Below are 24667 nucleotides of genomic sequence, written 5' to 3'. Positions count from 1 at the left end.
TTTCGCATCAAATTTTACAAAATTTAATATTTAGGCATAATTTGAGTCGCAGAATCATAATATGCAAAAAAATTGGTATGCCTTTCCAGAAAAAGTGTAGACATTTTGACACAAAATCCGTCTAGAACAATGTTGTATATAAATCTAATGTATATCCTATGACCCGTTTTCGAGACAGGAAAAACTCAATTTGAGTTTCGTCAATTGTTCCAGTAGAACGGAAGATATAGAACTGTCCCTCATTTTGTTTTCAGTTTAAAAATTAGTGGTGTCGAAGATTGCCAAAAATCTTCTGAATGCTGGGGATCATTTTCCAATAATTGGTAAATCAAAATGCCGCTGGGCTCGTTATACACAAATGAACATAGAGAAAATAACAAATATAAGTTGCCCAATATGTAATGTTGGGTTATGCAAAGAATGCTTTATCCTGTACCATACGATGTAAAAATCTATTTTAAATAATAGTTTACCAGAATAATAGTTGTGCTTATAGTATAATCGATCGCTACGTGTGGGACACGTTGATCCTACAATTAACTACGGCTGGGACATAGTGTATCCTAGCCTTTGGATTGAAAACCGTTTTTCAAAAAAATCCCAAATGCTAAATTTACCTTATTTATGACATACACTCTTAGAGGGAAAAAAATAGACGCACCGAGAAGATATAAAGCAAATTGGACACAAATTGATATGCATGCAGGTTTCGACGGAAAATGCAAAATTTTACATTTTGGCTGCCAATGAATGAACGATTGTTGCTACAATGTATCTGATCTGCGCAACTGGCAGGATATTTAAGAGGAGAAATTACGATTCCAGGTCATAAATTCTTCACGAATTTCATTCCGTGTACTCTGGTAGACAGTAGCTATGTCTCGCATACAGGTGTGCGAACGATATGCGCAGATGTCAGAATTTGAGAGGGGTCGTGTAGTTGTGTTTAAAGAAGCCGGTTGGTTTTATCGGCGAATAGCTCGACATTTGAGCAGGAGCGATGTCACTATTAGACGATGTTGGCAGGAATGGGTGAACCATGGCCGCACCCAGAGTCAAGAAGGAAGCGGTAGGCCTAGAGAAACGACAGAACGTAAAGACCGAGCAATCGTCAGAGGGGCACTCCCAACCCCAGATGCATCATTATCATCGATTTGTACGTGCAACTAGTGCTTCTGTGACCGTAAGGACCATTCATAGATTGCTCCCAGAAAGGGGGCTGAGGTCACGGCGCCCCTTGCGCTGACTACCATTGTCCAACCTCTGTACAACGTCAAGCCCGTTTGCAGAGGTTTCGGGCTCATTCGCACTGGAATTTCACTGACTGGAGTAGAATAGTCTTCAGTGATGAGTTCCGCTTTGAACTGAGCCCCGATGACCAGCGAAGGCGAGTCTGGAGACGCCCCGGATAGCGGTGTGATACCAACCTGTCTTCCGGCTGACAGGCCGACAAACAAGGAGTGATGATCTGAGGTGTCATTTAATTTCATAGTAGGACCCCTTTGGTTGTCATCCGTCGTAACCTTACAGCACAGCGGTACGTCGACGAAGTTCTAAGGCCCGTTGTGTTGCCCTTCATGTCACAGCAACCTGGGCTTACATTTCAGCAAGATAATGCCCGTCCCCACACTGCACATGTTTCTACTGCTTGCCTTGGTGCTTGCTGAACATTACCTTGGCCAGCAAGGTCGCCGGATCTCTCTCCTATTGAGCACGTGCATTATGGGCAGGGCCCTCCAACCAGCTCGGGATATTGACAATCTAACGCCAGTTGGACAGAATTTGATACTATAGTCCTCAGGAGAACATCAGCAACCTCTGTCAGTCGATGCCAAGTCGAATAACTACTTGCATAAGCGCCAGAGGTGGACAAACGCGTTACTGGCTTTTTCACTTTGTGAAGCTCTATCACTTCAATAAATAATCCAATTTTTCTCTAACTGTAATCATTTGTTTTTTTGTACATGTACATCACTTCTACCGATTTTCGTCCCATTGGGATAACTCCTTCTTGGTGAGCCATTTTTTTTTTTTTTTTTTTTTTTTGTCTAAGAGTGTATTTTGTTCACCTGGATAGTAAACGGGGTAAAATTTGTTTTTAAATTCATACTCAAAGGTTTAAATTAATCAAATCAATCATTATGCTCCGTTCTTTTGAGGAGTTGAATGCTTGTAAATATTACAATATCTTGTAATGCCTGCATTTAAACATGCATGATCGCAATGAACTGTTTGCAAGAAATGAGCATAAAAATTCTTGTATATATATATATGAGAGTTCCTTGTATTCCTCAAGAATGAGTGTTTTGTTTGAAGCTTATACGTATAACTGGTTACTATACTAATTTATAACTCACTGACTGATGTTACCTTTCTTTAGAAACTTCGGCCTTGATCCTGGGAAGAGAAGGAAGCAAGACAGTTTTGCACTTCAATTTCAACTCATTACCTTGGACAGATGGTCGTAAATCAGGTAACTACACATGGAGAGAATTAGCGGCTTTCTTTCCATATCCAGTCAGAGTGGATCCGTTCAGCAATTATGTATTTAAAATTAATTACAGTATGTTGCATGTCAAGTGGCCGAAAACGCTTCAAGAAAAACCGGTCGTGTACACAGACGTTGGACCTCTTGGTTTTACTTCACTCTCTCAGTGTTATGGTATTACTCAGCTGTTTCTATTACCAGCGACGCCTTCAAGGAGAATCTGCAACGATATCGAGTCATAATGTTATAAGCTTTACCAACCATTTTGTGCAGTTATACGGGTACTAGCTGAAACATATCTATGCAGCGCTAAAGCTATTAAAGAAAAGTCCAATTTCGTTATGCATTTTAAATGAGACAAGTTTGTTACAAAGATGTTTATAGTTTTAATTGACGCTTACAATGAAAAATATTTAGACGGAAATTCACTATGTGAAGAGTTTATCACACCTGAGACTATATAAAATTACGAAAATGACTTCACTAAAGTGAACATATGTTAATTGTTTAACTTGTGCTTTATAAGTGACTTGAGTGGTTAACACTTTCCATGGAAAACTTTGTAAAAAAAGAGAGAATGTGGACTATAGTTTTTAATGGAAGATGGTAATTTTGCATATGGCAAAGACTACAGCTTGCGGACTATGGCCTTTTAATGAAAGGAATGACATTAGCATATGATTAAAAATTTACGATTTATATGAATTAATACAAGTTGTATAAAATTAAGATTTGTGTGCAAATAATTCTCAGATCAAATTTTTTATATACAAGCTAATTATTTATGAATTTTATTTAAGTTTATGCCGGATTTTATGCATGTGCTTAAGTTGTTTCCAGCGAAATGGAATCTGTTTTTATTCAACATTAGAAACTGACTTTTGTATTATCAAAAGATGTTCAAAATTTTGTTAAGGATTCTTCGTTTTAGAAGGGTTTTAATATCACATGTTTTAATTTATGCTTTCATTGTCCTACTCTGGCAAAATTTTACTGTATATTTGGAAGCAATTGTAATATCTTCGTGTTGTTTCTTATGCTGCCTACTTAATTACTTGTATCCAATAATTTCCAGTTATTAAAAAGTTTGAAATTATGATTTTGATTTCATTACTTTCAACGAAGTAGATTTTAATAGATCATTAAAAAGTCTGCATCATGATTTATTTATAACTTAGATATGTTTTTAAATAAAATGTGGTGGATATCCTCACTTAATATCACTTTAAAAATGCAGTAGGGAAATCCATGTCAAATTCTAAAAAGTACTTGCTTTTGAACGCTAAGAGATTCCCGTTTAATTTCCCTACTGAGTTACCGGAATTGATTTAAAATTGAAAAGTCTGGATTTAAATTTCAATAAAGAAAGCGCAAGTTTTACTTTAATTTATGAGATTTTTCTCCCTCCTTCCAGCCTGCCTTCATGGTGTAACGGTAGCACACTTGGCACGTATTCGAGAGTTCCACGTTCGAGTCTCGGCGAGGACATTGAACATTTTTCACATCTTCTGTTTCAAAACCTAATGACTCTACAATGGCGCCCGAACTAAAAGGTGGTGGGCAATACATCATCACCAAGATTTGGCAATTGGGCACCTTAATCCCTTGTCAATTCTTGTGATTCATAAATAAAATTAGTAAAATAAATAAAAGTTTTTTTCAGAAAATCCTTTTAAATATGGATTCGGTTGTTTCTGAAAGTTACTATGTTTCTTTTTAACAGAATATTTTCATTGAATATTATTACACGGAGATGCACATAAGCGAAAAATTTCATCAAGTGGCTGATTCTTTAGAATTCGTACTAAACCACCTGAAAATGAAATCTCTTAAACAACAGATATGTCGACGAGATGAATTATTAAAACATCGATAAACCATTTATCAGTGTAATATTCAATATTTCGTTAAATCCTTTTGTACTATGATAACTAAGGTAGTGTATTTAAAGTGCTTGGCTAAATGAGTACGTTTGCTTTAAAACCTGCGCAGACAATTAAAAAATATCGTATTTATGCTTTCATTTGTCATAGAGCTAGCAGAAAAAAGTGTAGAATTGATAAATAACAGTCAATATCCCAAAGCAGTTATGCACTTTTCTTCACCTAATAAAGAGAAAAAAATATTTTCGTAGACGGTATTTCAAAGCTGATTTAGTAATAGCTTTGTTCTCTTGATTTGAAAGTTAATTTAAGAGAAATTCAAATTTCTTTCTGAATGTTGCTTGAAACATTAATTGCAGGTAATCTCGAAAACTGTAAGACTTGAATGTGTCCATAATAACTTACCTGACTGCGGAAATAATTTTCGTTATTTGCTGTAAAATTCATAAAATGCAAAATTTAATATTTTAACTGGAGATGAATTTTAAAAAACTAATCTTCAGTGCAAAAGAGATTTCTAGATAGAAATCGAACTTTAAGTATTTCATAATTTTAACAGTGTAATAATTTAACAAGCAGCCAGCTCACTAACAATACTTCCAAGTTCCCAGATTTCTACAGCCATTATCTTTCAGCAAGGCAATAATCATGTAATAAGAATCATCTCGAGGAATCATTCACCTAATTTTACTGAGCGAAGGTTAAAACAATCAATCCAGAATTTTAGAAATCTAAGTTCGTGCTGCCATCTAGTAGTCAAAGAGAGAACTAACTTACTTTTATGGTGAATTAATAAACCCGTGTATTTCGGATTAAATCCGTAAAAAAATCCCGATCTTGAACACAAAATTTAGCTATACAATTAATGACAAAAATTTGGATTATATTTGATTTAAATTTTTGGAATGCAGCTTCCGATTTTGAGAATTTTACATTCCTTTGTTTTATTTGTTTGTTTACTATAAAATTTTGTTATAAGTATTACATATACATCAGGCCTTCCCCCCCCCCGAAAAAAAAGAAAGGCTACAACACTAAATCTTTAATAGTTTAAATAATTTCCTCTGCTTTCTCGTAGTCAATATTTTAAGTTTAATAAATTAAGCTTAAAAATTAATCAAAATGAGAGCATATATTAGTGAGCAAAATATTTTCACACAGCCGATTCCGGTTATATGGGGCGAATATTTGTAAGGAAAATACAATTTAATAAAATGGCAAGGATTTTTAGTTTGTTTTGTAAAGGGATTTGTGATTTCCTGCTTGAGTGAGGTTTACCAATAGCCGAGCGGGTAAGATGACTGAACATAACGACCAGTGTTCAAATCTTGGCCAATGATCTGGGAGTTATCGTGGTTTTCCCCATGCGCAAAGTGAATTCTAACTGAATTCCATTAGAAAATCCTAACGAAGGCAGCTCGTTCCTTAAATAGCTTTAGCGTGCTTTATCTTAATCGGATTTGGGGTCTCCCCATGTCATCTCGACCTTCTGCATGGATTGCGTGTAGTTCTAAGCTAATTAGATTATCAAACAATTTTACTATAACTACCGCTTCAATCCAGCTACGCCATTTCGTACTCTGCCTACGCGACAAAAGGGGGTGAGCTACTCAGCCTTTCGCCGTCCCTTTCGCCGTCGTCATTGAGTGCGTGGACAGCAATGATGGAAGATTGATTATCAGGGACAGCGTGGTTTCTATGGAAGGAAGGACTACAGGCTAGTGAAATCCATCGTCTCAGGGTGTCGTTATGCAGGAACAAAGCACCCTCAAGGCGTACCGGATCCCATTGGTTGGCCAAATTCAGCAGTGGAGTGGAGACCGCAGCCAAAGGTGTCGGCGCGGGACGACCAGTAACATCGCATGCAGCAGAAAATGTGGCAGCAGTGTCCAATTTGATCATGGCGAACAGGGGCCTAACGTTCAACAATATTCAGGAAGAAACGGGGCTTGGGCAAGGAACATTGCAGACGATTGTGCAGGGTGATTTGGAGATGACAAATGTGAGTGCAAAGTGGGTGGACCTCGAACCAAGACTAGGACTACGCCTTGCTTGATAACATGAAGTATGCAGTCAGGGGCCAACATGCTGAATTTTCTGCCGAATTGCACGCAATTGTCCACAGGTGGTGCACCAACACCCCCATAGACTGGTTTACCAAAACCCTTCGGGACCTCCAAGCCAGATGGCAGAAGTGTATTGACATGGGTGGGGATTATTTCTAACTGACGCACTATCAATTTTGTGTTAATAAATTTGTATTGCGCTCTGTGACAGCATTTGTATCACTTATTTCTGTACGACCTAAATATCAAATTATCTGCAACGAATTAAAAAATTATCTGCAACGAATTAAAAAATTATCACCACATATGTATGTGAAATAAAATAATTGTGCTTTTACACGCATGCTAAATAAACTACTAACTAATCGTACGGGTTTTATGAAAATGCATATAACTGGAAAATAACATTATACCCCCATTTAGTTGTTAGACGTGTTATTTCGAGACCAATTTATTTGCATGCTGTATTAAGCAGCAGCATTGTAATATCTGAAGCTACAGTTCGTTGAGGAATTTCATGTTACGTAGCGTGCCAAGTTATTCGCATCTTTATATTCTAAACTGAAAAAAATAAGATTATTAGCATCTTTAAAAATTCTTTTATTCAGAGCTCTAAAGGTGACAAAACTAGTTCAATTTTTATAACGGTATCGATGTGGAATTTTCTTATACATTCGTTCAAACGCACGGAGAAGTATGCAGTTTTACTTCAATAATTGGTAGAGCTTCAAAGGGCCTAAAATGTATTGTGTTATACTGGTTTGAAGAATACTCGCATGAGAAAATATTGTATGTCGAAGAAGGGCAAAATGTGCTCAAAGTGACTTGGATAAATCGATTGTTACAAAACATACAGGTGACCAGATAGAACGGATGCTTTCATTGAGAACTGTGAGAGAAATTGTCACACATTTACGTTACACAAGGGAAGAAAAGAGGAATGAAAGTTTAGGAAAACGTCTCATTTTATTGCTGGGAATAAATTCCGAGGTGAACTAAAAATACTTCTTGACCTTAGCTATTCGAACACCTTTAACATTTAGAAATAAAAATAAGATCTAAATGTACACTAGATTTCAAAGATCAGATAAAATGGCATGCAAACTTTTCGTGTTTATTTTAGTTTAAACAATATATAAAGCAGTGGAATATTAAATACTTATACTGATTTAACTGAAAATATATGGAAGCAACTTTTACTAATTTCTTAATCATGTAACTCAAAACCGCATAGTTGAGATTCAATAACTCATTATCATTCCGTTTAAAAATCAGAAGTTTATTCTGATTAATTTTCAGTTTTGTATTAAAAATAATAAATGCTTTAGGTGAAATATTTAAAAAAAAAAATGGGAATGGAAGATCCGATTGTTTTCTCAGCATAATGCAACGATGGGATATATAAGAAAGTGCACCTGCATTGTTAGAAAAAAGAAAAGCATATATTGTAATTTATGGAGATACAGGGTGATCAAAAAGTCAGTATAAATTTGAAAACTTAATAAATCACGGAATATTGTAGATAGAGAGGTAAAAATTGACACACATACTTAGAATAACATGGGGTTTTATTAGAAAAGCAATAATCTGATCAGAAAAGCAATAATTAGCATAACAAATTAAGACAAAGCAAAGATGATGTTCTTTACAGGAAATGCTCAATATGTTCACCATCATTCCTCAACAATAGCTGTAGTCGGTAGCCCAAAGCCAATAATCGCACGGACTGAGGTCTGAAAAAAAAAAGTTTGAAAAATGCATAAAATCATACATTTTTTAAACTTTTTTTTTGGTTCTAATAAAACCCCATGTCATTCTAAGTATGTGTGTCAATTTTTACCTCTCTATCTACATTATTCCTTGATTTATTAAATTTTCAAATTTATACTGACTTTTTGATCACCCGGTATATTCGTTCCTGAGAAAGGTTACATTATTTTAGAAAGGTGGCTACAAGCGCAATTAGTGCAATCTTGCAGTCATGCGTGAAAATTTACGTAACGTGGTAAGAATAACAATGTGCCGGATTTTGCATCACACTTCATAATAATAATAAGGTAATAATTTCTAAGGACGAACAACGCTATCCCCCTAGTAATCAAAAAAATGAAAGGAAGCAAAATGTGGAAAATTAGAAACGTCCAGGATGTTTTTTGATCGAACGGCAGTCTCCTACATTTCAGCATTGGCTACTTCAAAGGAAGTGGTGGCCATTTTGTTGTGGAGGCACTTAATAAGCGGCGAGTGTTACCTCTTATAAGGGAACAGAGAATTTGCATCCATGCCTTATCCGGAATTCAAACCCGGACCCTTCGATATCACAATTGGCTCCCTTACCACAATGCCACCTAACCACCACACTGGGCGGCAAATTACAGGATGTAGTAAGAACAGGTGTTCATTTGCAAATTTTCATTTCCTGTGCTGTTCTCACTGATAGCGTTGTTAAAAAACTTAAAGGATTTGAGTCGGGCGGGCAGTTGTACCGCGTGAAAGTTTTATGCGAAAGATTTAATTGGCGATCTTGAAAGTTTTGGTGTGTTTTTCCTACTTCCTACATCACCTAGAAGATTTTACCCTTGATTGTATCTTTGGAAGATTGGAGAAGGCCGAAATATAACATATGTTACCATGGACTTCAATAGCTTCGTTTCATGACCCTGGAACAACTACAGCTTTGTAATGACCTTGGAACGCATCAAAATACCAGGAACGTGTAGCTAGCGTCACGGGAGAGGTCGTGTTAGATGTAAGACAGGTACATAGCCTATCAGCAAAAATAATCCGATTCACCCCCTGCCAGCAGGTAGCGAATGAATTTATTGTTGCCAGCATCGCAATTGAACTGAAGAAGACTTTGCGTACTATTCTCAGATGAGGATCAGGTTCATTCTCTCATCGGACTGTAAACGATATAATGACATCGCGGTCAGAGTAGGCGTGCTTATCGTTCAGAAAATATTTGCTCACCAGCAGCCAGCGGTAAAGTAGGTAAACACTAATAGTTCGGTTCGGGGTTCGAATCCCAATAAAAGGGTTGGCTGCATGAGTCTTTTTGTGTTCTTACCATGTGCAACTTGTATATCAGTTCGCTTCCCTTAGAAAGTCCTCCTTTTAGGCAAGTAGCCCTCGAGTGCTTTGTCAAAATCAGATAAATCAAACCTAACCAGAAAATATCCAGGAAAGGAACCTATATCCAAAATGCAATAACATTGTACGGGCCGGTATTATGGTCAGTGGCCTTACTCGCTACCATGTATTTGTGACTATTACTATGATTGCTCAATAATACATTAAAGAAGTCCTATTGTCTTGTGTTCTCTTTTTTTCATTGCGCTTTTGGTAACAAATTTCTTTTCATTGACGACAATGTACCATGTCATTGAACAGTCCCTGTTTAAGATTGCTTAAGCACACAGAACCTCGTGTTTGCATTGATCAGTTAATATGACCTAAATTTATATTTACCATGGAGAAAAATCATCTAGTAAAAAATATTGTAATATTTTACAATCATGTTATCAAAAGCATTGTGCTATTTCAGTATTACATTACTTCAGCAAATCAGCCCATCATTTGCTGTTATCATGGTCTGTACTCGTCACGATGATATTTCACAAATATCTGAAAGGTTACAGCTGTAATTTGACTAGTCAGCTCCTCTAAAATAAGACTGGAACTATTTTAGTGGACCTAAAAAGTTATTTTATAGTAGATAAATTGGATAGCCGTAAAGTTATAGAACTTGATTTACAGTTGCACACACTTATAATGCTTACCAACGTATGGAATCATATTAGACTATTGCTACATCATCATAATACTTCAAGTGCTTAGTAATGACAATGTTAATTTTATAAGAAGAACCAGTTAGAAGGGTGTAAATAATTAGCACAGGAGTTCTGAAATTTATTATACATGCTACGTATAGCTTATCCTTAATTTAATGTTTCGTTAATGGAACAGGTCACAAATTCTCCTTATTTTAGCTAATTGTGTCTTTTACCTTCCTTGACCCCCCGGAGTTGACGTAGAGTACTCTGCGAAGTACTGGCTAGGATTTGTACCTAGACAGTCTCGGCCACGGGGGTATAAAATTTATGAACTTGGCGGTTCCCGATGGTTCATGGGATGAGTCTATACTCGCTCTTCATGGGCCGTGAGGTGTTAGTCCTCATCCACCAGAGTACTGGTAGCCAAATAGCAAACTGGACCATTGAGAGTCTGATCACTGCTGTCCTTGGTATTCCATGTAAAGCCTAAGGAGAGGGGCATCCCGTGTAGTGCTGGCAAGTAGCCATAATTAACGGCCAGTCATCGCTCCAAGTTGTCATCAGCCCGCCCCACCGTGGTCTTGGTCCGACCGGGACGGTGGTTCTGACTGGTCCGTGTTTAGCGGTGGGTCCGCTAAACTTGAGTGTTTAGCAGAGGGAGATTAAAAATTTGTTGGTGTCTCGTGGGACCCTGTGCCCAGCAGGTGTGTGAAAAATCATCTTCTGGGTGACTCTTACTGGTGCTCTGTGCCAGTCCCCGAATTTCTTAGTTGAACGAGCGGTGATATAGAGATTAGTTAGTTACCTTCTTTGAAATCCAACAGCATTAATATTACCACTATTAAGAAATATATCACAACTGTTAAGATAGATCATTTTAGAAACCTGTATATGAATAATCTATGTAAGACTACTCCATCCTAAACTTCAGGAAAGTGTTATTTGTGTTCCTACAATTTGCTTTAAAATTTGTTATTCCGTTTCATCCTGTCTTTTATGTAGAACTCCTTTGACAAGTGAGCGCCTGTTCATGAATATAAGCGATATTTTTTCCAGGAAGTCCTCTACGAAGGCATTCCTGCTGTTAAATAGACAGCTTTTATGCTCTTTGATATATTCAAGTAACAACTTAACCTTACAGAACTTCAAAATGCTCAGAACCCACGGAGCTTGGAAACTCAAATACCGCTGCTTTAAACCCCAAGTGAAAACAGATATCACCACTGTAAAGAGCATTAGGCTGTACGTTATCTTCTTTTTAATAAATATACCGTTAATTAAAAAATACATCGTGGGATCTTTAACCCTCTGTAACATTTATTCCTTGAGCCAGAGACGAAACAAAGATTACGGATTTAGAGTCGTTTTGTAACCGCTGATCTCTTTTATTCTAATACTAGCTGCTACGCGGCCAGCCTTCGTCTGGCTTTTAAATGTACCTTAAAAATGCCTAAAGGGAACATCAAACATTAAATTTAAAACCAGCACAGAATTTTACTCTGCAGAACAAATTTATAAAAAAAATCACTGAAAATGTATCACTTATTAAAAAACTACTATGAAATAAGCAATATCCCTTATTACAAATATTAATTATCCTAATAAATAAATTAACCAACTTCCCGTTGCAAAATCTTAAGAATTCAAATGGTATAAAGGAAGTCAAAAACTTTATTTCCTAAAAAAATCATACAAAACGTTTTATACAATTAAAATTACATATAATTAAAACATAATATGAAAACATTACAATGAAATAAGCAGTAAAGCTCATATTTTCAGGAGAAAATAGTCCAGTATCCAAAGCAATGAATGAAAAACTGTTGCCAAAACCACATTTCTAAAAGAATGAAACTATCATCAGAGCAATAACCAATCAAAATTGTGCTTTGTGAATGGCATAATTCAAAGTATACAAACCTCTTTGCCATTAGCTAATAAAAAGAGAGAGAGAGGGAAAAAAAAAAAAAAAAAAAAAAAAAAAAAAAAAAAAAAAAAGGAAATTCTTTCTGTTGTGCCTCGCGAAACAGATGCGCGTCGGAATAAGAAGATTGTGATGTGAATGTTGCGCGTCCAAAAATCAAAAGAAAATAAGCAATATTTTATCTCATATTTTCAACAGTCAGCAGTCCAGTAAACAAAGCACTGAACGAAAAACTGTTGCCAAAAGCACATTTTTAAAAGAATGAAACTATTCAAAATGATTCGATTTCATCAAAAAAAAAAATAATAAATAAAAAATAAAAGAAAGAAATCTGATTCGAATTTTTAAAAAAATCGCTACTAGCTCTTGTCTAGATGCACATATACCAAATTTCGTAGCTCTGGGTCTATTAGCTTACGCGCAAGGAAGAACAAGACACACGCTACACAGACAAACTCTTTCTTTTATTACATGTAGAGAATTTCAGTAGCCAAAAGTGACTAGGTTTAAGGAAATAAAATCAATTTACAGTTTACAATTTTTTTGCAAAATAATCAAATGTCTACAATAATATAATATTAAGGTTAATTAATTAAGGTAATTAAGCTGATTAACAGCTGACACATCACCTGTCTAAGTAATTAAACACCATTGATTCTGAGTGTCCTCTCTGGATCTTTATCCATACATTTCGGAAATGGAGACCGAATCCCTTGAGAAATATTCCGAAGACGTTTAATGTTTTACCAAGCTTTCTATTTAACATTATCAAGCGATAAACTCCTTCACAAAATTTTTCTTCTAAAATGTAGTCCTATGTTACAGTCAATTATTTGCTGTTCTAGATATAACTTATATCACATAACAGCGCACAGTACAATTACGTAAGGTGTTCGAAAATTATTTATGTTAACGTTATCAAATGTTGGATGTTCTAGAACGTAAATGGTAAACTATAATTAGAAACCGTATATATTCAAGTATGTAATAACATCGCTTAAATAATACAACATTCCAGAGTTGTAATAGCATTATTTAAAATTCATGAAAATAACTCATAGCAAATAGTTATTTGTTATTAAGAGTTTTATTTAAAGCTATTTAATAAACTCAGGAATACTGAGTTCCTTTAAACTTCATTATATCCTTTTATTAGAGATACAGTCACAAAGAAATTGCATTAAATAGCAGTTTTTTACTGTATTTCGTTTTAGCCATTTTTTATGGATTTTAATCAGCTTTAGTAACGTAAATATTATGTTTTCTGAGGTTATATACTTCAGTGTCATTACATTCTAAATTCTAGTTGGTTTATTAAATAGTTTATTAACATATAACCTCCTACAAATGCCAAGCGGATAAGATCGACAAATACTGGTATTTCGAATCTGGCTAAAATGACATGGCTGCAAGTGCGTTTTTGAAGTTTTTCTGTTTAACATGACTACGTAACAGGTTTTTAAAATGTTTTCCCAGAAGTCATTCCTTCCTGTTAGGCAAATAACAAGAGTATTCGTTGCCAGAAACTATAAATAAAAATCCATAAAATACTCAATTTTAAATTTGTTATAAATATCAGTAAGCAATGAATACATAACACACTTAAATGATTTATTTCAGGAAAGATGATACAAACATAAATAAAATAAGTAACAGCATAAGAGTAAGCATTAACAGAGATAATACAGAGTAACGAAATCAAGCGCAGAACAATCTATGCTAAGACAGTTTCACTTTCGTTATACCATAAATGAATCGAAAACAACAATAACAACAATAAAAATCAGGAATACAGGATTAATGTGATGTCGATAATAATAATAAATATACAAAAAGGCAATGTGTATCGTTTCACGTTGACAATAGTCAAGACAACGTGCATCGTTTCACAGTCTCATACTTTGGGAGAATTAACAAAGCGTTCGAATAACTTTATATTCGAATTTAACAAAGGATTTAGCAAACAGTAATACTTTCAGTAACCAGTTTGAAGCCCATTAATATATTTGTCAATGTTTTTGAAAATTTAGTAAAAGCGGGTAGAAAATCTACCGAGACCATATCTGTTTTTCAAATACTTACGGAATATGTACATTATTTTCAAGAACTATATACAAGGTGGGTCAGCATATCTGTTACGAACTTTCAGGACAGGTAGAATACACCTGGACAATGGAAAAACACACAGCAATGTATGGTCGGGAATGCTTTCCAGGCGCAGTAGTGACGACACAAGAAACGAAGGACACGAATAGCATGAGAATCTGTTTATGAGGATTAGTTCTGCAGAAACGAAAAATTAAGAACCAAAACAGGCGATCGCCGTCAGAGAAAGTGTTCGAAATTATGTTCGAAACCTATCCTCAACAGGGGATCGGCAGGGGTGGTCTCGTGCATTGGGCAGCAAAAGATCGCCAGACCTCTGACTACTTCTTCTAGGGATACGTCAAGACATTGGTGTACGAAATCCCCTTTAGAAGTGCTGAGAAACTTCTTGCACGTATCGTGACAGCTACTAGGAAAGCCGGAATATGCCCGGTACTTTCCAGAACGATAGATCTTCCATGTGCCGGAGACGTGGAGACATACTTTGATGACAATATTTGTCTATTTTTGTTCTTATGTCTTCATTGTCTGCTGTACTAAGCATAATAAACGTATTTCCTCACACTATTCATGTTCTTCCTTTTTTGTCTCTTGTGTTTTCACTACTGCATTTGAAAAGCCTTTTCGACCATGCATTCTTTTGTGATTTTTCATCGTCTAGGTGTACTCCATCTCTCCTGAAAGTTTGTAACCGATTTACTGAAACATCCTGTGATAAACATCAAGATAGTTATTGCTGTGCAAGGAAAAATAAAAACTTTATTTTACAGAAGATTAAAATACAAATGTTTGTTGGAAGGCAACAGTTCTTAACAAACGGAATTTCAAAATATATCTGAACTCTTTATAAGTTGCTTAGAATCAAAATCTTAGATTCAAAGATCACCTTTGCTAAAACCTTCAAACAGTCCTCTGTGACTAGGATAGGGAACATATAGCATCGGACTTGTAAAAGAATGTACGTAGTTAAATCCTTACTGAAGTATGACTACATCCGACATGAAGTTCGCATTACTTCCTTAACATCACACTTACATGAACTTCATAAACAACTTTTGCAATGAATTATTTTACATGTATGCTTTTGATTTCTTGCGTTTTGCTTATTGATATATGTACAGATCAATGGTTATAATTTTAATTACTATGTTTCTTAGTATATTTTGTTGATAAAGTTTTATAAAACTCTTAGAGGGCTCATAAGAACAGAAGGCAGAAGAGGTGTTTTCAAGAGATAGCAGAAAAAGATTAGAGAGCATATGAATTAGGATGGTTTCTACAATTATAACGTATAGAACCTGAAATAAGATTTAATATTAGCTTTTCCTGAGAGCATACGTTGAATATCAGTTCACATTTGTTGTCTTTATATGCAAATATGCATTTATATTCAAGGAAAACTTCTATGCAGTTAATATATAACCATCTGGTTCTTTTCCCTGTTGCCACAGAACGGCTACTTCTATCTAGTAGTCGAAGTTTAAAATGGGATGTCGAAGATGATATCAGCTCACGAAGGATGTCTTCTGTGAACCCTGATGCGCAAAGGGCCGTCATTTCGAAGTACCATCTCAGCTGTTAGACGCAGTTTATCCCTGCTGTCTATCGTTTCGATCTTAAACCTCTTCAAAATGTTGGCGACAACAGTTTTCTCTTCCAGCATTGCAAAACGTTGGCCTGAAAAATAAATTAAAAAAATTGTTTTTAAAAATTTAAGGAAACGCCAGGGTAAAGTTATAAACCCTCAGTTAAAGATAAAAAAAAAGTATGAAATTATACCTTTTTTTAAATAAAAAAGGTGTAATTTCATATCTTTTTTTAATCTTTTTTATTACCATATGCATATCTTTTTATATGCATTTTTATATGCACCTTTTTTTTATAAAAAAAAAGGTATGCAATCTGTTCATAAAGCATTGCGACAATAATCGCAATGCTTTATGAACAGATTGCAAATGCATGTACATGTAATGAAAATTTAGGTTGGGTGTCTTAAAGCATGACGATGAGGCTTATGCTTTTACTGGTGATTGTTTCTTTTGATAATAGATGGTCATGTATACTCTCGCATGATTTTGATTTTTTGAACAATTTATTTAAAAGAAGACGATAAAACAGTACACAAACATAAAGATGAGTGCAGTAAAAGTTCCAGAATGACAAGTGACTTTTACGTGCTTATAGTTCGCAATACAACAGAATAGAGAAGAGGTGGTGGAAAACACATTACCAGAACAGAAGCAAGAGTAAGAGGGTTTTTTTTTTTTTAAAATCCAATGGCTAGGAATTTTATTTTTCAGCACTGGCCACTCCCAGAAGTGGTGGCCATTTTATTATGGAAGCACCTATTAGGCGGCCGCCGCTGCCTCCTATGTAGGGATAGGCAGTTAAAACTCTGCATTCTCCGGGATTCAAACACAGAACTCCAGTATTTAGAATTCTTAACCACTCAATCATTAGTATGGCGCAAGAGTAAGAAGAAAGCGTAGATTAAAAAAAAAAAAAAATAAAAATAGTGAAGTTATGAATCCGTTTTATATCAAGTGGTTGATTAAAGTTTTGATACTATTATTGCCTAAAAGACATTTTGGATTTTATAAGTGCACGTGTCATGAGTTTTATTATTACTTTTTTTTTCCAATGGCAGATTGTGAACAATTACAAATGTAACCCAGTCCATTAAATCTATACAAGGCCGGATATGGTGGTCTCTTTATTATGGAGGCACCTAATAGGTGGGCCACCATCGCCTTTCCTATATAAAGAGGACGGAAAATTACAACCATGCCTTCTCCGGGATTCGAACCCAGGCATCGCAGTCAGCTTCCCTGACCACTATACCGATTTGGGCGGCTGAGTTTTATTTTTGCCTAAAAGAAATTTTGGATTTTATAAGTGCACGTGCCATAAGTTTTATATAATAATCGTAAGATACAGGTTAGTTTTTAAATGTAGCTGTTCAGAAAGATTTATTTCGCGTATGTTACTACTTTCTAAAATCAAAATAAATTAAATAATAGTTCGGAATATAAAAAAAATATAATTCTTAAAACGAAGCAAACCTTAAACACTTCCCAGAGGTTAACAAATTATTTAACAAAAACGGTTGAAATAATTTTGGTCATTTTAGAATTGATAAATGTCAGTTACCTCTATTTTATTTTTTTTAAAGTTTATAGCAGCTAGATTATGATGTTGTTTATTAATATTCACAGAAGCTGCTGTTCATCTAAGACCATTTATAAAAGATTTATCAAATATTATTATACTGTGCTTGCTTGCTAAATGTTCGCAAATTCAGGTGTTGAGAGAAATAGTATACATTAATTATATAAGTAACGTTTCGTGCATCATGTGTTATTTGATACAATTCATATTGTATCAAATGTTGCTATCATATTTAATGTCATAAAAACTAGCATAAATGTCGCAACTTACAAAACTTCCCATCAGCATAAAAAATGCATTTATCTCCAATAATTTTAATGTTGTCTAATTCCAGAATTAACTTTAAGTAAACACATAAAGGAAGTTAGTAAAAAGTAGTATGTTCGGAAGTTAAACTTAATAACTCATTGTGGCTGAATAGCCAATACATTCTTTAAAAATATCAGCAAGAAAGAGTTTTGAATTATGGTCTTTCAATGCTTTATAAGACAGAATTTTCTTTCTTAGTTTTAAGAACTTATGTGCATAGAATATGAAAACAGAATTATTATTGTTTCCAGTGTTTGTAAAAATTGCAAATGGATTTTGCTTTGTCTCAATCAAAGTACATTTCTCCTTTCAGGTCAATTCTTCGAGTATCGTTTTCGAGTATTTATAAGATTTCATAATAACTTTCATACAATCTCCATTCCATTAGGCAGAAATAGGTAAATCATACCCATTATATCCTAAAAATAGAGTTCATAGTTTTATATTCTGAAAAAATTCATTTTAATGTCTCAACTTTTAGAGAACCTGTATGACGATATTTCATGGATTACATTTAGTTTGCATTCATACAACAATGATCACAAATTACTTTCACTTATCTATGAACTTCCATTGACTTCTTTACACGTAGACTGCGCCCCCCCCCCCGAAAAAAAGTCTGAAACGTTTCAGATTTTAATTTACGTCCAAAGTTACATTTTAAACTTTATTTATTAAATATCATGTTCTACGTTCTCAGACTATAAAATTCAGTTCAACAGCAATATCGCAAATTAATTTTTAAATGAGCATATCTTTAGAATTTCGATACAGAGTCTCGCGCGCTGGAGATAAAAATGTTTTGTTTTCTTCGTAAAGTGTTGCCATTGCTCGCTTTGAAATCGTTTAGTTTTTTAATCAAAAATTCGTTGAAGTGTTACAAAATCTGAAGTCGATAATAAAACAAATTTCAAATTCAAATTAGGGCTTCCAGATGCCCATATTCGCAGGAGGATTGCGTTATTCAAAATTTGATGGCTCTAGGTACCGTTGTTTTATCACAATGCAAGAAACATACATACATTTATGCAGATTCTTCATTATTTAATACTTTAAACCTAATAGAGGGCGATAATATTTGGTGGCAACAATTTGAAAAGTGAAACAAAGCTTGTGATAAATCAACGCAAAATACCAAAACGAAATTAATAGTCCTTCTGGGTAAAGTGCCCTTTTGGACTAAAAAGGGACAGTTCTGCATCTCCCGTTCTACTGGGCCGATTAATGAAATTCAAATTGCATTTTTCAAGTCTCGAAAGCGCGACTTAGGATATGTATTTGATTTATATGTAGAATTATTCTGACATAGATATTTTGACACCTAATTGGACTTTTTCTGAAATAACAAATAACTTTTTTATATAATTCGATTCTACGACTCAAATTATGCATAAGATATTAAATTTTGTAATTTTTGGAGAGAAATTTAAAAATTTACCTCGGCGCTTTTTCTTCAGCTTGCACCAAAAATAATTCACTTGGCGAAATTCTTAATTTATAGTAACCTACTTACTTTTGTTTTTTCATTGATGCACGGCAGGAAAAAAGTTCCATCGTTCATTCTTTCAAATAATTTTAACAAAGTGCGTAAACCACATTTCCGTTATTATCGCTTATATTAAATTCGCCAAATTTTAAAACGCGCCAAAATGTAAAATTCACGTATGTCTTAGGAAATTGTGAATAAAAAACTCTAATTTTTTGCAGATATGCTTAGAAATACATCTACTTTAAGATGATGTTAAATTTTTGTAGGTTATAATACAAGAAATGTTTTCGGAAAATTTATAAAAAATATTTAAAAATACAAATTTTAAAAAATAAATCAGAAAAATGTGCAAATAATATTAAGCCTAAATTTCAAATTCTGAAAAAAGGAATTAAGTAAGTTTAATAAAAAAGGAGATATTAATTTATATCAAATTCAATTAACAATGAGGAGCTAAAATTTTGAGAGTTAATTTTTTTTTAAACTACTTGTGCAATTTTTACGAATCTTAGCAATTTGGCAAAATTTAAGTTATAAAAACGAAATATAGAAAAAATTGGCATTTCATTTAAAAAAAAGTCTGATTTTGTGTCAAAACACCTATATTAGAACAGTGCTATATATAAATCTAATGCATATCCTAAGTCGAGCTTTTTAAACATGAAAAACACAGTTTGAATTTTGTCAATCGGCCCCGTAGGACGGATGATATATAGAGCTGTTCCCCATTTTTACTTGCTTGTACGAAGTAAAAAGGAAGTATTGTAATCGCGAAAAGTTTCAGGCTGCATATATCAAGGAAAATGTCCATTTTGACCGCTATCGAATGCAATTTAACGATGTTTTTGCGTCATATCTGTACGTAAGGACAGAATAAAATACTCTTTTCCTTCAAAAAAATTATAAAACTGCTTTAAAATTAATTCTGAAGAGAATTTTTCGTGGCTTCTGTACGAACGTATGTACGTACGTACGTACGTTCGTGCGTACGTACGTATCTCGCATAACTCAAAAACGAGTAGCCTCAGAACGTTGAAATTTTGTATATAGGACTGCTATCACATGTAGATGTGCACCTCGTATTTTGGTTGCAATTGGCAGCACCAAACGTATATAAATATATTTATATATATATCCACTCTGTTACCCGGCTCAGTGATCTCAGTTTCTTTACTCTTATATGTTTGTAAACTGTTCATTTTTTGCTTTAAAAATGATTGAATTATGTTGTTTTCATCTTCCGGTTAAGGATGTTATGCCTTTAGTAAATCTGTGTGCAATATGTTTAGAATTATCAGCAATTTTAAAGTTATTTAATTGCCGCTCTGTTTTTAATGGCGGCCATTGATGTTTATATTTGAAACAGGAGACTAGTGGATTTTTTGCCAATCTAGAGAAACTTAGCTTCGCAACAACAAAGATAACGCATTCATTTATTATTGCCGATTAAATCATGCTTAATTCTTTCTGGAATTTTTTCGAGGAAATAAGCGTTTGAGATTTACTTCGTAATTTTTAATATAGATATTTTGAGTTTTTATGTATTTTTGCCTTCTCGCGAAGTGAGAACTGAACTAATTAAATGAGAAGTACTCAATCGTCTGTGAAAACCTGTTTCTGTTTTGTTTTGTTTGCTTAATTTCTTTTATACATACTAGTTCTAGCTTTATCATAGTATTTGAATAAAACATGTGACAACGATTAGATAATTCTTTAAATGATATACATTTTGTGCATTCTGAGTTATAATATGAATGAAATATAATACTGTTAAGTAAACCTAGCGCCAGAGTGTCGCTATGGTAAACAAAGTGAATTTTAAAGAATGCATTTATTCTATTGTGGTTTATGCGCTTTCGGCGAAGTAGGTTTAATTCAATCTGATAAGTTTAAATAAAATGCAAGAAAAGATGCGTATAATTTAATATTCCGTACAAGGAAGTCATGTGGTGTACACATCAGATTTTTTTTTATCGCAGCATACGTCAGAGGTAGTACTCATTATTATCAAATAGTGTCGCACAAGAATTTAAGCCAAAAAATTAAATCAAGCTCATTTGGCCCTAAAAGCTGCAGACATAAAAAATAGTAACAAGCTATTTTCTATATTAACCTCTTGCGAAGCCAAGCAGTAGAAGCTTGTCAATTAAGCAACTTAACGGCTAGTCTGAAAGAGACTTCTGGCTAACATCTGAATGAATACAGGTGCATCACATTTATTCTAAATAAATAAGGGTGAAAATATTCTGTGACTTCTAATTCGGAATCAACCTAGGTTTTATTTCTAAAATTAAAGAAACTCTAACTCGTTCAAATTTAAAACTGTCATAAAGCGGTGTAATTGCTTTTCCTTTCTGAGAAGTTATTACTTTTCTTGGATCCATCCAAAAGCCAAGTAATGTTTAGCACCTAAATACCGCTTCCATAGTTCTAACCCGATAATTTTCCCGTGAAGAGGAAATGTTAATGTGCAAGTAATTTTTGTGCTTATCGCAGACAACTTTCCCAGAATTTACCCAGAAATAAAAGAAGCGCAAGGGAGATTGTCATAGAAGTGTTTAAATTATTCCCAAAGCTAATTCTATATGAATATGCTTTCAGTTCTTCAGTCCAGAATACTTTTACTGCAAAATTTCTAAGAAAACAGAATTTCACCCTCAGCCTTAGAGATCTATACGTTAAAACAGCTTTAACTGAATTTAAATTTCAGTGCAAAAGCCTTTTTTTACCAGCATGTGCTGAGGCTGCAAATCAATTTATTTTAATGTTCTTGCTAAAGAAATCAAGATAATCTGACTTTCACATCTAAACATTTAATCATTGAAATTATTTCAGGAATCCATCACTATGCAGAGTTCTATTTCTTACAATATTGGCCGTATTCAGCTAATTTCATTTGCCATGATAGAGAAAACATTCCTTTTTTAAAGCATATTACCGTCTGAAATTAAAAATAATTGGATGGAACAAGAAAGAATGATGGACCAAATTGTTTAATGATAGGACAACATATACATAATCTTTCGCTGTATCTGTAGGACTATAAACCTTTGAAACATTTTAAAAATTTATAGCAAATATATCAGGCTTTAACGGGAAGTTTCGTGCCAACGCAAATATCGTCTGCACAAACAGTTCGCGTTGAATGTTTAATCATACTTGTACAAGTATTTTATCAAACGACTTTTGGCATTTGAAAGAAAGAGACTTCCTTTAGAACACTCTGTTGTGAAAAAAATATCGTTATCATTAAGCACAAGCTGTCTGAAATGGAACTATCAAGATAACAGATTAGATCCATCATTTACTTCCAGTTCTGTGGCAAAAAGTCTTTAATTACGCAAAAAATTCATTAAAATTCATTGGAATTATTTGGTCACGAAATATAATAAATTTACTTCTCATCTTTCGACATACTTTGATTTTTCTACTTTGCTTTGTTGACTCTTATTTTAAACACTGTAACTGATTTTCTCTGTATATGTTTGTTGGCGTTATTTCTTTTTCTAATCATATATATATAATTTATATTTATTATTTAAGTTGATTTGTTTTCCTTTGTGCACGAGGAGAACTTTTTAAAAATCAGTAATTAAAAAAAAAAAAATACAGAACAACCCATTAAACTTGTTTCACATATTCCACAAACACTTAACATGTTCAGTTTCCTGGTTCGGCAAACATTCAAGCATCCTATGAATCATTAAAATGTTACTTACGCTGACTGGAAAGCTGGCTGATGCTCTAATTAATTAAAAAAAGTGATGCTATTTCTTTGAAAAAAGTAATTGCCTATTCTAAACTACAGAAACTTGTGAGAATATCTGAATCAGTTTTTACCATACAGATCGAGAAGCAATTTTCGAAAATATCTCAATCAAACTTTACCATAAGGAAAGAGACCATTTATGCGATGGTTCCAGTCACACTCTGTCACAGAGATACAGACCATTTGCTACAGTGTATCGATTCAAATTTATCATTAATGTAAGTAAGACACATAAGACGAAGAGATGCCGGAGCACCTTCAGGCTTTTTTGTTAATGATTTTAATTTTGTTAGGAATACAGCCATTATGCCTTTAATGCTCGCTAACTCTTCCCAACCATAATCACCGATGTTATGCATCTAAATCATTACATACTGGCACAAAGTGTGGAGCAAAGTGATTTATAGTATAGATGTTTGCTGTATCAGCAAATATGAACAAATTGAGTTCTTATGTAAATATATATATATATATATATATATATATATATATATAAATCTGCCTGTTTGAATATAATAAAATTTATTCATTTCGTAGTTTAGTTATAATGCATTTTAATACTGTTTCGTAGAACCATGGATAAGCCTATACAGTATACTTCTCCTTTAGAAAAAGTACCAAACTTCAGAATCACACTACACCATTAACAGGTCTTTCAATATTGCATTTCTGACTGCTTAAAAATTTACTGACGATTATTCAGTACTGTAAGGAATTACGTTGCTTACATATTAGGGTAACCAACGTAGGAGAAATCTTCAAATTTTCAGAATACACTAAACTTTGATATCATGCTTACAACTATTTTTCAATTTTAGCGCCATTTTCGCATCCGTTCTTTTTGTTGTATTCCAAAGCACAGCAGTTTTTATAAACAAATCATGATTTTGTTTTGATTTAAAACCCAATTTTAAAATATGCGCTTTTTATATTTTCCAGTAGTGGAAGAAATGGTGGCAAAATTTCTGAAGGATTGCAGTAATTTGACGTTAAATCGTTAAAGGAAACGACTGTTGCTTTGAATTCTTAAAGGGATTGTCACGAACTTTCCAATAAACTAAAAAAAACAAATATCTTATAGGGTAGGTTTATTGATTTATTTTCAATTAAATTGAAAATGGGTATTTATGTAACAAATAAATATTTCCTACCATAAATCACTATTCTTTTTCTTCTGTAAAAATTGCCAAATTGAGCCAAAGTGGTTGTATTAATACCATAAATAAGAACTTATTTCCTTATTAGATTTAACTCCATCAATATTTTTCATGTATATTGCTCGGGTAGGTGCGCTGGCATCACATACGAACACTACTGTATTGAAATAAATAACAATTAGGGTAACTCTTACTCCTTCGAAAAATTATCATAATGTATACCTTAATTCAAAATGCAAGTTTTCGAGATATAAGGAATCCATTTCAATAGCATTGCGAAAGGCAGATTAAGTATTTATGTGTTATGGGACCTAAATAAATATATATGTTAGGGGACCTAAATGAAATATATATGTTAGGGGACCTAAATGAAATATATAATCAAAGCTATACAGGCTAATATTCATATGTTTAAAAAATATTTAAAGTTTTAGAAATAAGGTAGACATTTTATAAAACAATTAAACGCAATAAAAATCGATACTTAAGCATTAACGCAACCACCTTAGTAGGAGTGGTCAAATTTTCAGAATGT

General features: G+C 33.8%; 2 protein-coding genes across 2 annotated transcripts in view; one reads left to right on the top strand and one right to left on the bottom strand.

The window, feature by feature from the left end:
• The window catches only part of LOC118194681 (actin-binding protein IPP-like), a 34914-nt gene extending 31330 nt beyond the window's left edge, over positions 1 to 3584 (top strand). Inside the window, exon 5 of the mRNA XM_035365854.2 lies at positions 2381 to 3584. Within this exon, the coding sequence (XP_035221745.1) occupies positions 2381 to 2730 (350 nt within the window). The 3' untranslated portion in view covers positions 2731 to 3584. The remainder of the gene's footprint in view (positions 1 to 2380) is intronic.
• Positions 3585 to 13724: 10140 nt separating this feature from the next.
• LOC118194682 (cytochrome P450 4c3-like) overlaps positions 13725 to 24667 on the bottom strand; it is a 105501-nt gene continuing 94558 nt past the window's right edge. The window contains exon 11 of the mRNA XM_035365855.2: positions 13725 to 15917. Coding sequence (XP_035221746.1) covers positions 15751 to 15917 — 167 coding nt within the window. The 3' untranslated portion in view covers positions 13725 to 15750. The remainder of the gene's footprint in view (positions 15918 to 24667) is intronic.

The sequence above is a fragment of the Stegodyphus dumicola genome, chromosome 8 (assembly GCF_044657685.1).
Source record: "Stegodyphus dumicola isolate Sdum_Otavi_A_Nest chromosome 8, ASM4465768v1".
NCBI lineage: Eukaryota > Metazoa > Arthropoda > Arachnida > Araneae > Eresidae > Stegodyphus > Stegodyphus dumicola.
Note: the sequence above shows the minus strand (reverse complement) of the source record. Positions and strands in the feature narration are given on the sequence as shown.